Genomic DNA, 15,147 nt, shown 5'->3' with positions numbered 1-15,147 from the left:
TCATTACTGTCATCCCAAGTAGTCAAAACTAATTTGCAAACAAACTCCCTTTAACTCCATCCACTCCTTGGTTTCAACGTAGGTATGCACAGAGTCATACTCTGGCCACCAACCCAACCTATCCCCAGTCAATTCTATTCTGCCCCATCCCATCCCCATCCCCATCATCTAATCTACCAATCCCTCATCATCCTCAATCAATTATTTTCCATCCCTGTACCCAACTTGTATTTAAAAGCTCTTGCAAATTCAAACAAAACATAAATGGTATCCTATAACTTGTTAAAATTTAACACAAAGCAATAGGCATAACTTAGGGCTCCTTTTACGAAGCCGCGGTAATGGCTTCAGTGTGCGTGACTTTTTATCATGCGCTAACCCCCGTGCTAGGCAAAAAACTACCGCCTGCTCAAGGAGGCAGTAGTGGCTAGCGCGGTCAGCAGTTTAGCGCGCGCCATTACATGCGTTAAACCACTACGCGCCTTCGTAAAAGGAGACAAGAAATACAAATTCCTCCCAATATTCAAAGCTATTTAACTGGCCAGAAATGGCCACTGAGCAGTTAAATAGCATTTAACTGGCTAACCTTGAATATTCAGTGTGGTTATCTCTCCTGAATATTCATGGTTAGCAGCTAAAAACTAGCTATATCGCGGATAACCGGCAATATTCAGCATTGAAGGGCTAAGTTTAGTGGCCAAATTGGGCCATGTAAGCAGCAGGCCTATCTTTGGCTGCTATAAATTTAACTGACCAGTGTTGAATACTGACTCATCTGGTTGTTAACGCTGTTTGAAAAAACCCAGCTATTCAATTCCAGTCATCGGAAACAACCTGACATTGAATATCTGGGCTCAACGCCAACAGTGGGACTGAGCCAGTCTATCTCCCGCAGTCTGAATATTGGCCCCATTATTTATTAACATTAACCGCGAGAAAACAATAATCTCAAACTATGTAAAAACAATAAACCATCTACAGAACCAGAGCTCAGTTATGTACATTCTATGTTCCTTGATTGATCTTCCAGCAACTAAAAAAATAATGTTCTGATGATGTGCTTTTGGCAGGGGTTCCAATCATGGAGCAGGCAGTACATGTCAGTTTTGGCTGCACATGAAACCTCTATTGTCAAGGTTGTAAGAAATGCGCAGACTTCCTTGTCCATGCTCAATATCTACTTTGTCGATCATTGAAGCTGTTTCCTGGCTCTTGAATAAGTGTACCAAAAAAATCTATCTCCGATTCTTCTCATTTTGGATAAGAATATAAGAGCATATGAGTGTCATACTGGGACAGACAGAAGGTTTATCAAGCCCAGTATCCTGTTTCCAACAGTGGCCAACCCAGGTCACAAGTATATTCTCTATCCCTGGTAAAATATAAAAATCAAATGATTGGACTGCTAGGCTTAACATCATAGTGGCTAATAGGAACTACTACTACTACTTTTCATCATTTCTATAGCGCTGAATGGCGTACGCAATGCTGTGCATTTAACATACAATAGACAGTGTGCCTTCCCAAAAATTATTCACCAATTAATCTGTTATTGATTCTAATAACTTCATACTGATAAAACAAAGGCAATAAGAAGGGATTGTATGAAAGAAAAGACTAGCTCATGCTAAATAAAGCAGTGGAGGGGCATAATTGAAAGGGACGTCTGTTTACGTCCAACTCGCAAGTCGTCCAAAGTAAAAAAACAGCCTAGGACACATTTTTGAAACATATGTCCAAAATTTTTTTTACTTTCGAAAATCGTCTAATTATACGTCCTGCAGATCTGATCGTCCAAGTACTAAATCGTCCATCTTTATACCACATTTTCGTCTAACTTTTCGTCCAAGTCCAAAACGCCTAGAACAAGCCATGTTGGATGTGGGAAGGGTCTGCAAAGTGATGGATTGAACACCCAGACATGCCACCTAAATAGTGGGGTACCTTACAGGGCACTGCTGTGAACGTCACAAAAAGGGTGCCATGGCTTCCTCCTCACTACAGCTCCCTTATAGGTCACGGTAAGCCCCCCCCAAACCACCTCTAGAATCCCCTAGACCCACTTATCTACCACCCCAATAGCCCTTATGGCTGCAGGAGCCACTTATATGCCAGTACAAAAGGGTTTTGGGGGTGTATAGGGGAGTGCATATGTTTCATTATCAATACAGTGATTACAGGGGCTTTTGGGCATGGATCCTCCTTTCCATGAGTCCCTAACCCACCCCCAGGATGACTTAAGCTGCCTCTGTGCTGTATGACTAGGCTTTCCTATGCCAGGCTGCCAGGTGATGATGGTCTGGAGGCTGAATTTTAAAGGTGTGATTAATATTTTTATGGGGGTGGGGAGTCGGGGATCACTGGGGTAGTGTGTGTGGATCTGTTTTATGTGTTTGCAGTGCTTCTCTGGTGACTTTAGGTGGGTTTTTGTGACTTAGACCATGTTTTACATGGTCTAAGTCACAATGTCCAAGTTCCGTCGATCGTGGGCTGTATAATTTTCGGTTATATATGCTGTACGACTAAGTCTAAGCCGGCCCACATCCCGCCCAACTCCCGCCCTCAACACTCCTCCCAAAATGCCCCGTTTAGCTTTGGTCGTTCAGCGGCACTATGAAAGCCTAGGTCATTTAGAAATACATCCAAAACCCATTTTTAGTATTGGCACTTGGATGTATTTGGGAAATGTTCATCCAAGTGCCGACTTAGGCAAGTTTTTGGACATTTTTCTCTTTCGATTATGAGCCCCATTGTGCCTAGTTGTAAGATAAGCCAAAATCCCAATATAGTCTGGAATAATTATCAGAAAGTTCTTGAGAGTATCCTAGGTAGGGAGTGCTGAGAAAAGAAAATGCCTTACTAAGAAGGTGAATATTTCTTTGCTGCAAGATGTGGAGGGACATTTTCAATATGCCATCCAAATCCAAAGTTGTACATTTTGCAGAATGCGAACAAAAATCCAGTAGTGAACATGACCATTTTGAAACAGACAAAAAAAATCTATTTTCTTTTTTTAAATGGCCATTTCTCAGATGTGCAATAGGAAAACATACAAAATAAGCCCTTGGGATGAAGGAGGGGGGCCAGCATTTTTTAGTAGACTGGCCACTCAGACATCCCAAACAGACAAGAAAAGCAAGTGAGATGTCTGATGTTAATCAACAGTTATAGTTATTCACCTAAAATAGTCCCAATATGGTTTCTTGACTTGGAAACAGATCTTAAAAGCTAAAAGTCCTGACTAGGATCTCAGTTTACGCAGTCTGGAATGCTTTCCTCAGGGGACAGAACGGTAAAACATACAATAAAAACAGTGATTGAAACCAGGCAATCTGTGATGGCATCTCCGTTGGATGTGCGCACCAACCGATCAGAGTAGTGGGACATCTAAGGGAGCACTGCAATAACCTCACATAAAAATGCCCAGGTACACATCTCACCATAACCCCCTTATAGTTTATCATTTGTTAAATTGGGTATACAGCCTTTGTTGCAACGCAATTTATGGCGGTTTACATTAAAAAATTAAAAACAAAAACAAGAATAGAATGTCACTAATAAAATAGGATAGTAATACATGCTCATAAGAGAACCCTAAACATTCATAGTCTGATGCTACAACGCTGTGCTCTCTGATACTTCCGCTTTTAAAGCTAAAAATAAGAAAATGCTTGTTTGTAAAGGTGAGTTTTTAAACTCACGTGGAACTTAGTGAAGGATGGTTCTAAACGTAGATTTGAAGGTAATGAGTTCCATGATGCTGGCACGATAGAAAGCAATGCTGACTAGTATGTGTTGATGAATAAGGGCTAATTAGTGCTGCCACATAATTGGGAATATCTGAATGTAGTATCTTATAAGTCAGGGCGTGTGGTAAGCCCTCCAAACTCCACCCAAAACCTACTGGACACAATTGTACACCACACCAATAGTCCTTATGCTTGTAGGTGTCACCTATATGTAGGTACAATGGGATTTGTGTAGATTTTGGAAGGCTCACATATTCCATCAAGAGTGTAGTAATTAGAGTCGGATCTAGGCCTGAGTCCCTTGTGGTTGATTACACCACCCACTAGGCTACTTTAAGAACCTTCTTGTCATAACATCTGATCCTACAAGCAGGTATGTACTATTTCATTCACATCTTTGGAGATGTGGGAGGGGCTCAATGACCACTAGGGGAGTATATGAGGGTCATGCCTTTATCCCTCCAGTGATTCCACTACTTATTGCTAATAATTTCCATGGTGACAATCGGCTCGGCCAGCTAAACACGAGCTGCTGAACATTGCCCTGGATATTCAATGTTGGGTCTTGATACAGCCCCGGCATTGAATATCTGTGATCACTGTGGCTTGCAGGAGTTAGGCTGGGAAGACCCAGGAAAGCCACTGCTTATTGCTGGGGTTATGTAGCATAGAATATTGCTACATTTTGGAGATTCTGCCAGGTACTTGTGATGTGGCTTGACCATTTATAAGTTGGATACTGGACTAGGTGATCCTTTGATTTGATCCAGTATGGGAATTCTTATGATCACACTCATGAACAGTAAATTACTTTGACTCAGGCAATATAAACCTTTGATTGAATGAGTACATCAAGTCCACCATGAAATGCAGCAAACTACATTTCATCTGACTTAGAATGATAACATCTAACATCAAAATTCAGTTTGGCATATTCCAGGGAAATTGTTTGTCACCTTGCTTATTTTGTATGGTGATAAATTCACTAAGTATTTTTATAAACTCTTTGGGCTATAGGTTTAGTCTTAACCCTAAAGGTATTAAGGACACAGAAGTAACATTACACCTGCAGTTTGCAATTCATTTGAAGCTTTACAATGCCCACAATCATCTCAACAAAACAAATGAGTGAAGTGGAATGAGTAGATATTAATCACTTGCTTACTCTTTCCCAAAATACTAGGACTAGGGGGACATACAATAGAGCTATTAGTACTACTACTATTTATTATTTCTATAGCGCTGAAAGGCATACGCAGCGCTGTACATTTTAACATACAATAGACAGTCCCTGCTTAGAAGAGCTTACAATCTAATTTAGATATGACATTTCAGGGTTGGGGAGGTTATAGTGGGTATAGGTATCTGACAGCAGTAATCTATTAATTAGTAAATTTTAAACAAAGCAGATATTTTCACTATGCAGGCTATGTGTAATTAACAGGGCTGCCGTGGCAACGGCTAGCAGCTGGTGCCTACACATGGAGCTCTGCTAGCAGTGATTCACCAGAACAAAACAAGGTTTCCTGCTCAACGTTTGACTCAGCTTTGCCAAAGCTCTGCTCAGTGAGAGATACAGTTCCTTAGTTTAAGGCACAGAGAAAAAAATGCAGACAACTACATAGTTCAAAATTATACCTTCTCTTGCAGCATCCTCAGTCTGCATAGCAGAGAAAAACAGCAAGAAAAAATCTCCAGCAAACTCATATTTGTTTTATGCCACTTCCATTTGCTCTGACCACACTTCAGCTGCAGCACCGTTTTCCTCAACAATCATAGCCTCTCCCGGTTCTGAGGAAAGGAACTCTGGAGGCAAATTATCCTCAGCTTGCTCCTCAGTCATCTCCTAGTCTGTGCTGTGTACCTCAGCTGCCTGGTCTGGGGGAAGCTCCGTCCCACTCTGAGCTTCTTCTTGTCTCTCCCTTTGCTCTCTACTCAACCTCACTTTAAGCTGAGGAAAACCACACACCCTTGGCTTGTGTGGGGGAAGGGTTTCCTTCCTCAGCCTGAGATGTTTCTCTGAGAGGGAACTTTCTTTTTAATTTCTGCTTTACAGGAACAGGGTAATAGCAGGGCAGAGATTTCCTGCTTTGCTTTGGCACTGCCTCAAGTAAGGCAAACCTTTCCTGTTCTTGCTTGTCTTGCCATTCTGTGTCAGTCTCATCTTCACTGCTCATAGGGTAGTCAGCTATTTTACTGTCATGGGCTTTGACCTGGTCTGCCCTTCTGCTCCGGGGTTTGTGCGATATTCTATATTTGTATGTGGCAAACCCTAGGATTGCAGTGGGTTTGTCACAACATATACAAGTACACCCTCATACAATATAGTACAATTATATTAGCATAATGCAGCAATTACAAGTAAATCAAAATCTTTAGTAACATAATATTGCTGAAACAATACTGTTTTCAATGACTTCCTAAAAGTTAAATAAGACGAACCATCAAAGAATTTGTCAAATACAGAATTCCACAGAGCTGGGCCAACTCTCGTTGAAGTGAGTTTGGTTTGACCAAGGCCAAGCAATAAAAACAACTCATTCTGAGAGGAGCGTAAAGATCTTTGTGGACACTAGCTAGATAACTTGTTTGACAGATACATAGGAGGTTTTATATGTCAAGCTTTAAACACCATACACAAGACTAAGAAAAATAATAATTGTTTGCCATCCACAAAGAGATGGAAATTGATCCTTGCTTGTGCCCCCAACACACCCCTTTGAAATTTCTACATATCAGACTAGATTCAGTAAATGGCATCCAAATTTGGGCAATGAGAAAAATGCATGCTGAATGCTGTTCTATAAATGGTGCTCCGAGTTGGGTGCTGTTTATAGAGTAGCGCCATAGCGCCAGGATCCATGACCAAACCTGGTGCAAATTCTCATGTTTAACTTAGATACAGCCTTCCATACTGTGTTTTCAGTTACTAGGGACAAGCATGTTTCCTGGAGTCCTGCAAAGCTTGCCTGTCCTTCACTATTGAAAATGTGATAATGAAACAGCACCCCCTGCTGGCAGGACTGTATGCTCATCTTAAAGGAAACCGTGTTCTCATTACATTACATTACATTACATTACATTAGTGATTTCTATTCCGCTTGTGCCTTGCGGTTCTAAGCGGATTACAAGTTAGAAGACTGGACATTTCCAGTAGCATTGCAGTACATATAATCAAGAATGCGTTAAGTTACAATTGTTGTTCTGGACTTTTCCAGGATAAATTGGTAGTAGATAGTAGATAGTGATAGGTTGTTTAGACGAATAGAGATAATATTGTCCGGATTCTGTTGTTTAGACGAGTAGAGATAATACTGTCCGGATTCGGGTGTTGCTGGTGGTGGTGTTTGGGTAGTCATGAGAGCATTTTCTAATACTTTTGTGAGGTTATGATGATGGGAAGTGTTTTTTGAAGAGATGAGTTTTGATTTCTTTTCGGAATGCTTTAATGTCTATTGATTTGGTCAGTAGATTGGTGATGGTAGTATCGATCTTTGCTGCCTGTGTCGCTAAAAGGCTGTCATATAGTTTCTTTCGTCGTGTTCCTTTGAGAGGGGGGTGAGTGAATAGGCTCTGGGTTCTCCTTAATCTGTGTGAGAGGTTACGGTGTAGTCTGTTGTTTAGGTAGCTGGGTGCTGTTCCATGTATTACTTTGTATAATAGACAGTAGAATTTGAACTGGGATCTTGCTTTTATTGGTAGCCAGTGTGCGTCTAAGTATGCTTTGGTGATGTGGTCATATTTGCCTAGTGAGTAGATGATTCTGAGGGCTGTGTTCTGAACTGTCTGTAATTGTTTTATCATGTAATTTGGGCATGATAGGTATAGGCTGTTACAGTAATCTGCAATACTCAGTACTAGGGATTGTACTAATATCTTGTATTGATCTTTGTTGAAGAATTTTCTTATTTTTCTTAGGTTACGTATTGTGAAGAATGCTCTTTGGATGATTTTGTGGATTTGAGACTGCATTGTGCAGTTTCTGTCTAGTAGGATTCCCAGGATCTTGAGTGTGCTTTGCATTGGGTACTTGATTGTATTTACTTCTAGTTCTGTGAGAGATGGTTTTTTTTCCCTTTCCAGTAGTAGGAATTTAGTTTTTTCCGAGTTCAGTTTTAGTTTATGACTTGACATCCATTTTTCTACCGTTTCCATTATCATTTTCAGGTGGTTTGTGGATAAGGGGTCTTGAATATTAAATAAAAAATCTGTTGCATTGTGGCTGCTTATGTTAACATAGTTTATTTGTTATTGTTTTTTTAAATCACTAATTACAATTGCATGTCATTTGTAGGTGTAAATAATGGAATTTTCATCTCAAATTGTGAATTAAGCTTCCAAACTAACTGTGCTGTATGTATTTGGATATATTTAATTTTTTTTGATGGTGTTAAAACATTACAGAAGAGGAATTTGAGAGTGAACCTTTCTTACAATGTAAATATTGTTTCATTAAAAGCAATCATACATCACATATAATTCTTAAAATGAATAATACTTTTACTTGGAAAATGGATTTGAAAAAAAAAAAAAAGCTACACAATTGCTTTCCAAATTCTCTACACTGTTTCTCCTTTACTTCTTGTATCTTGCAGAGTTTTGGGCATGTTTACCCATACAAATGACAGAGAGACGGTCTATGCCTGGTTTACATTCTCACATTGGCTTGTGTATGCTAACAGTGCTGCAAATCCAATCATTTATAATTTTTTAAGTGGTAAGTATTTTTAAAATACTTGATTGGCCGCTAATTATGTTGTTAAACCTACAGCCTTTTTTAAAAAAATTAGTGTTACTGTTCTGAAGTCTAATGCTGGGTTTAACTAAACACCACACAAGAAACTCCAAAAGGTATTGCCAAGGAAACTTCGAAAGAGACCAACAATAAGGCAAAAATGGTCCAAAAATTCCGAGAGTGGTCCAGCAATGCCAAAAACAACTCTGTGATTGAATAACATCTATAAATTTAATTAATTTAATAGAATTAGGTACCCTCAGTGTGAGGGGTCAGCGATGGGAGAATTCCTCCAATGCCTCACATAACAGGGTAGAGGCAACCAAGCCCCCACCTACACACCATCATCGGGTACCTTAGTGTGCTTTAAATCAAAAGTGACACAACCACCATAAAAAACAGTGAACAGTGAACACAGGTGAATTCAGTCACAGCCACCACTCTGGGAACCCCCCAGCCTACTCCCAAAACTAGAATGAAAAAAGCAAACTTAGCTTCAATGAGTCTTCATCTATCGTCCAGGGGTATGAAGGGCAAGACAGATGGAACGCCGCAGAATACCAGGTCCAACCAAGCCTGGTTTCGGGAACACGTCCCTTCCTCAGGAACCCATAATTCAAAAATCAAAGTCAGCTGGAAGGAGGGAGGAGCTAGCAAAGAGGGGCGCCAGATGTGCTTAAAAACCGTCATCAGTGATGTCACGCATAGAGGAGGCCAATCACAAAAAAGCAGGAAGAACGGAACAATAACTAAACGATAGTATTCGATTCGATGCTGTCATTCAGACCATGTGGCGAAATACACTGCAATTGAAAGATCCAGAACTGCTCCCTAAGGTTAATATGGGCCATCTTGTCACCCCTAAAATCACTCGTCAATTGTTCGAGCACAAACCATGATAGGTCAGAAAAATTATGGTCTTTAACTAAACGGCACTAGAGGTTTTTATAGCGTGGGCCGGCAATGGAAATGCTTCAATGCTCATAGGAATTCTATGAGCATTGAAGCATTTACCTTGTTGGTCCATACTAAAAACCTCTATCATTGTTTAGTAAAAGGAACCCTAAAATTGTAATAAAATTCAACAATTATGGGGCATATTTATTAAGGTGCAGTAAAAGTTGTGCTTTTAATGCAACTTAATTTCCTTAATTTCCCACTGGAATAACTAGCCTGCAGCCTGTCCTCTAACAGTAGTACCATGAGATTACTGATAGGGATTGCTAATGTCATTTGAACTTTACGAGGGGCAACTGAAAAGTTCTCAGTCCAACAAACAAAGTTAAGGCAGTCTCCATCAAGGGCTATACACTTAGTCCAGTGATTTTCTACTTTTTTTGTTCCATCGAAAAAATAAAAAAAGGATAATTGCTGGACTAAGTGTGTAGCCCTCGATGGAGACTGCCCTAACTTTGTTGGTTGGGATAAGAACTTTTCAGTGGCCCCTTGTATGTCAGAAAGGGACAGGAGCTCCTTTTATCCTGTCTTGACACCACTTGGGGAGACTTTCCAGGTTTAACTGGCCCTCTTTACTCTCTCATCTACCTCCTTCCTGGACCTGGCTGCTGTAACTGAATCTTCAGGCAGCCAGCAATAGTGATGAGCTAAGCCTGCTACCGTCGGCCTGCCCGAGAAGATGCCTCTCTGCTGTGACTTGCGTAGCCAGGACTTCCAGAGAGTTGGTTTCCAGGGCAGGCTGGCGATAGCAGGCTTACTTCACTGCTGCTGGCTGCCCTAAGAATCAATTACAGCATCCGGGAACAGAGAGGAGGTAGGTGGGGGAGTTGGGAGCTTGAGCGGTAGTGAGAGGAAGCAGTGTCGGAGGAGGGAGGGAGGGAAGGAGAGGGGAGAAACAAGATGGATGGGGCTGGAGAAACAGCATGAAGGGAGGGAGGGCTGGAGAAACAGTATGAAGGGAGGGCCGGAGACACATCATGGAGGGTGCTGGAGAAACAGCATAGAAAGGGGAGGATGGCTGGAGAAGCATTATGAAAAGGAGAGAATGCTGGAGAAAAGAGCATGGAATAAGGTAGTGCTGGATGGGAGGGGAAAGACAGAAACAGCAGGGGAAGAAGTTTAAAGGTGAGAGATGAGCACATGTGGGGGTGGGGGGTGGAGGTTGGAAGGAGAGAGAGAGAGAAAGAAAGAGCGAAGCACCCACAGGAAAGGAGGGTTGGAAGAGGGAAAGAGAAGCACTAGAAGGGTACAGAGGATGGGAAAGGGTACCAAGGAAATGGTTGGAGTATGGGTGGGTCTGTGGGTGGAGTATGGGCGGGGTCATGTGTCCTTTTATTTTGGCTTCACAAATATGGTAACCCTAATCAGGCCATGTGTTTGGATCCCAGTGCTCTCATGTTTTTCTAGAAATAATGCCCACACACATTATTGCTCTTTTAACATGCATTAATGGGCAATAAAACCAAGAGAAATTGTGGACACAGTGATCATGACAAAATAACTTATTTGAAATCTTCACGAATATAAGCGATACAGCCAAATAACAAATCCATGTAACAAATAGGAAAATGTGGTATGGACCCAAAATGGTCCGTGTTTCAGTCATAAAAGACCTTCATCTGTGGTCCGATCCTGTATTACCACTAAAATTATGGTATGTAGAAAAACATCCGGGGATCTGTGTGAATGGCTGTGGTTCAGAGGTCTGGGTCTAATCTTTTAGATGCAGGCTGATATTCAGCTGGGACCCACATAAGACCACCCCCCACAGCAGCATACCTCCCACCCTGGACCTTGGCTACCCCCCTTCTGATCCTTCCCTGTACCCCTCACCACAGAACATACCAGGAGGCCTGAGCCCTTAGGGCTACCCCCATATACTCTTCTGGGCTTATATGCAGAAGAGTAGCCTAATGGTTAGTGCAATGTCCTGCAATCCAAGGGAACTGGGTTTGATTCCCAGTGTAGCTCCTTGTGACTCCTTTAACCCTTCAAGTGCTCCAAGTGCAAAATAAGTACTTGCATATAATATATAAACTGTTTTGATTGCAACCACAGAAAGGCAGGATAATTAAATCCTATCTCCCCTTTACCTGTACCTTTGCTAGTCCCTCATGGTCTAATAATAATAATAATAACAACAGTTTATATACCACAGGACCGTGAAATTCTATGCGGTTTACAATGATTAAAAATGTTGGGGGAAACAGGCAGAAACAATGCACACTCACTTTTGCCTAGCACTGGCTGCTCCTGAAAATGACTGCCACAAACTCTAGTGCAGTTTTGTGGTACTTAAAGTAGTCAGAGGCTGCTGTGAGAGGTCACAGCAGCCATTTTTAAGAGTAGACACTGCTGGTCAGAAGCATATAGGCATCACTCCGGCCTATCTCCCCCTAGATCGCCAGGGACCAGGAAAGGTAGGCCCAGGGGCACCTACAAAGGACTCCTTGAGTTGAGGACTCCTTGTATTTTCTTCAGGGTAGAGGAAGGATAAGAAGAGGGATAGCCAAGGTCTGGGGGTATGAGGGGGTATTAGAGGTGGGGGTATGTTGCTCTGGGGTGGGAGGATTGGAAGGGGAGATCCCACAGGAGCACAAGTTCTGTGACCCAGAAATAACAGAGCCCCAGTCAGTATTTAGACTTGAGCCTGCTTAATCTCATCACAAGTAGTTAGGGCCGCCTTTTTGTTGTCCTAACTTTGGACTCCTTTTACAAAGCTGCGGTAGACGTTTCTACTATGGGTCGATGAAGTAAATGTTCTGACACTCATGGGAATTTTATGAGTGTCGGAGCATTTACCTCTACCGCAGATTTGTAAAAACCCAGCATTATGGCGATAAACCTAGTCAGTAAACAGACTGAATATTGATTCTAACTGGATAGGCCATCACTTTTATCTTAACTCCATCCTCAACGCCTAGCTAACGCCTACCCCAAATCTTGTCAGTTAGGGAAAGGTTGTTTAAAAGAATATTCAGCACTACTGCCTGGTTAAATGCCACTGAATATTCCCAAAGATCCCCAGAAAAGTGATTTAAATGGCCAAGAGCCTCTCTTGTTCTTGTAGGGTTTCCACAGCTGGCCTTGTGCTTGTTGCAGGTCTTGCTGCCTCTTGTCAGATAGAAACCGATGTTTTAGCAATCATGCTGTGGCTTTCTTCAGGGTTTGCTGTGAGGTCTGCAGCTTGGGCCTCTCTTGGCTGTTTATATCGCTTTGAAAACCAGGCCCATATTTTCACATTTTTTTTTTTTTTTTTTTTACCCATTCTTACTTTGATGCCTTATATTTAGAGTTTTCAACTTGGAATTATAATCCTGTAATCATTTTTCTTTCCTGAGTTCTATCATTAAATAAAATATTACTAATAATTCTAAAAATCAAAAATGATATAAACATTCTCACATCTGTCTACATTTTCATGATCCTGAAGCTATCATCACAACAAACAAAAAAGGTATTGTTCAGTAGCTATATGCCTATAACATTCTTCAAAATATTGCTTTGTTTGAATTACAGCAGTAAATGAATTCAAATAACAGTGCACATTATAGTATAATATCCTACATGAGCTGTCAGTGCAATACACATTAAAACATCTTATTAGACAGCACAAGATCTAAGCAGAGTTAAAACATATAGAGACACAATAGAGTAACAGGATTTAATGGCGTTACATAGAAAATAAAGGGAAGTGACTGAAGGAAAATTCAACTAGGAGTCTGAAATGGTGCAAGAAAATGATCTCAGCTAAAGTAGAAATTGATATGCAAGTTCTGCTATAATATGGCTTAGGGGAAGTGTCAAGCTTTCACCTGCTTCCTGAAGTAGGGGGTTTGTCGCTGCTCGTGACTCTGGGTAAGTCACTTAATCCACAAAACAAGGAGAAAAGGGAGGTTCTAACCTAAACTGCAGTAAAAAACCAACCGAGAGCAAACAAAACAAAACTGCAGATCTGTACAAGACGTAGGCAAAATTTATTGTGACAAAATAATTATATGCAAACCCTTTTACCAATCAAGGGACCCGACACGGTCCATGTTTCGGACAAACCTTCGTCAGGGGTCCTAATAGGCACAAATATAATATAAAATTTATTATTAAAATTATGAAACAACAAATGTACACATAAAAAAAAATAATTTTTTTTTTTTTTAAAAACATGATAATGTTTAAACGATGCTATGCAAAATTGTGTGTGGTGCAGTGGTTAGAGCTACAGCCCCAGCACCCTGGGGTTGTGGGTTCAAATCCTGCACTGCTCCTTGTGACCCTGGGCAAGTCACTTAATCCCACATTGCCCCAGGTATATTAGGTAGAGTGTGAGCCCACCGGGACAGATAGGGAAAAATACTTGAGTACTTGAATGTAAACCACTTAAGGCTTCTTTTACTAAGCTGCGGTAGTGGTTTTAGCGTGCGCGCTAGATGCTAACACCTCCTTAGAGCTGGCGGTTAGCGCGTGCAATTCTGTAGCGCACGCTAAAAATGCTACCGCAGCTTAGTAAAAGGAGCCCTTAGGCTGTAAGTGGTATATAAATACTAGAATAAATAATGACTATAGGCCTAAATCAGATCCTCACTACTAGACAAAGAAGAACTCTGACCCCATTTACCTACCCTCCACTCAAAGGTACTCAGGGCAAGAAAATGTTTGACAACCTACTTGCAACCGCAAGCAGCAAAACTCGACCACTCCATTTCCAACCTGCTGACAACAACGAGCGAAGAGTGATCAAAACCCTGCTATTCAAGAAATATGTCCAGATACCTTAACTCTCACCCTCATCCCTCTCCTCCCTGGTAAAATCCCCTCTCAAAGCCTCCACTTCTCTGGTAATCTTTTCCTCTTCTAAATACAGTTCCCTAAAATGTAAAGCTCCTGGAAATGTCCAGCTTTCTTAGTTGTTATCCTATTTGTAATATTACCTAGAAATGTCCAATTCTGATTTGTTATCTAATTCGCAATATTTCCTGGAAATATCCAGCTTTCTTATCTCACTTGTAACCAAAAATTGTAACTATCCTGGAAATGTCCAGTTAGCTCTTTTGTAATTCACCTAGAACTGCAAGGTACAGGCGGAATAGAAGTCACTAATGTAATGTAATAGGCCCAGTTTTCCAAATCAGCTGAGCCCTTAAATTTAAGATCCTGTTAGCTGCCTAAATAGGTCTTTTTAGAAGCACTGAGACATGCAAAATACAGGATTTATGCATCTAGATTGCATTGCATTTCCAAATATCGAATGACGTTGCTGTTGAATGCAGAAACTTGAAGGAGGTGCTGCAAGAGCATAATTAAGATCCGCATGTCAAAGGAATTATGCACCTAACTTTGAGGATTATAAAGATAAATTGGTCTCTTTGATTAGGGTTACCAGATGTCTGCTTTTACCTGGACATGTCCTCTTTTTAGTGGATTGCCCGGGTGTCTGGATAGTTTCCTGGACTGGAGGGAGTTTATCTGGGTTTAGGATAAACTCTCTCCAGTCCAGTCCCCATCCCGGAGTTGGGCCTGGCTCTCGTCAGTCTCCCCTGTCCCCTAGTATCTTCTCCAGTTCTGCAATTTAAAAACATTGGGCAGTGGGCAGCTTTAGCAGCGAGATCCTCTAATGTCAGCCTGCCCTGGAAGCCTTTACGCTGCAGCACTTCCTGTTCCTGCTTAGGCAGGAAACCGCAGCGTGAAGACTTCCAGGGCAGGCTGACG

General features: G+C 41.3%; 1 protein-coding gene across 5 annotated transcripts in view; it reads left to right on the top strand.

Annotated features, from left to right (window-relative positions):
• Window positions 1–15,147, top strand: part of HCRTR2 (hypocretin receptor 2) — a 132,921-nt gene that overhangs the window by 103,058 nt on the left and 14,716 nt on the right. For all 5 annotated transcript variants that reach the window (XM_033938476.1, XM_033938478.1, XM_033938479.1 and 2 more), the window contains one exon: window positions 8,345–8,466. In XM_033938476.1, the coding sequence (XP_033794367.1) occupies window positions 8,345–8,466 (122 nt within the window). The remainder of the gene's footprint in view (window positions 1–8,344; window positions 8,467–15,147) is intronic.

Source organism: Geotrypetes seraphini, chromosome 3 (assembly GCF_902459505.1).
Source record: "Geotrypetes seraphini chromosome 3, aGeoSer1.1, whole genome shotgun sequence".
Classification (NCBI taxonomy): domain Eukaryota; kingdom Metazoa; phylum Chordata; class Amphibia; order Gymnophiona; family Dermophiidae; genus Geotrypetes; species Geotrypetes seraphini.
This window is presented reverse-complemented; position numbering and strand designations above follow the sequence as displayed.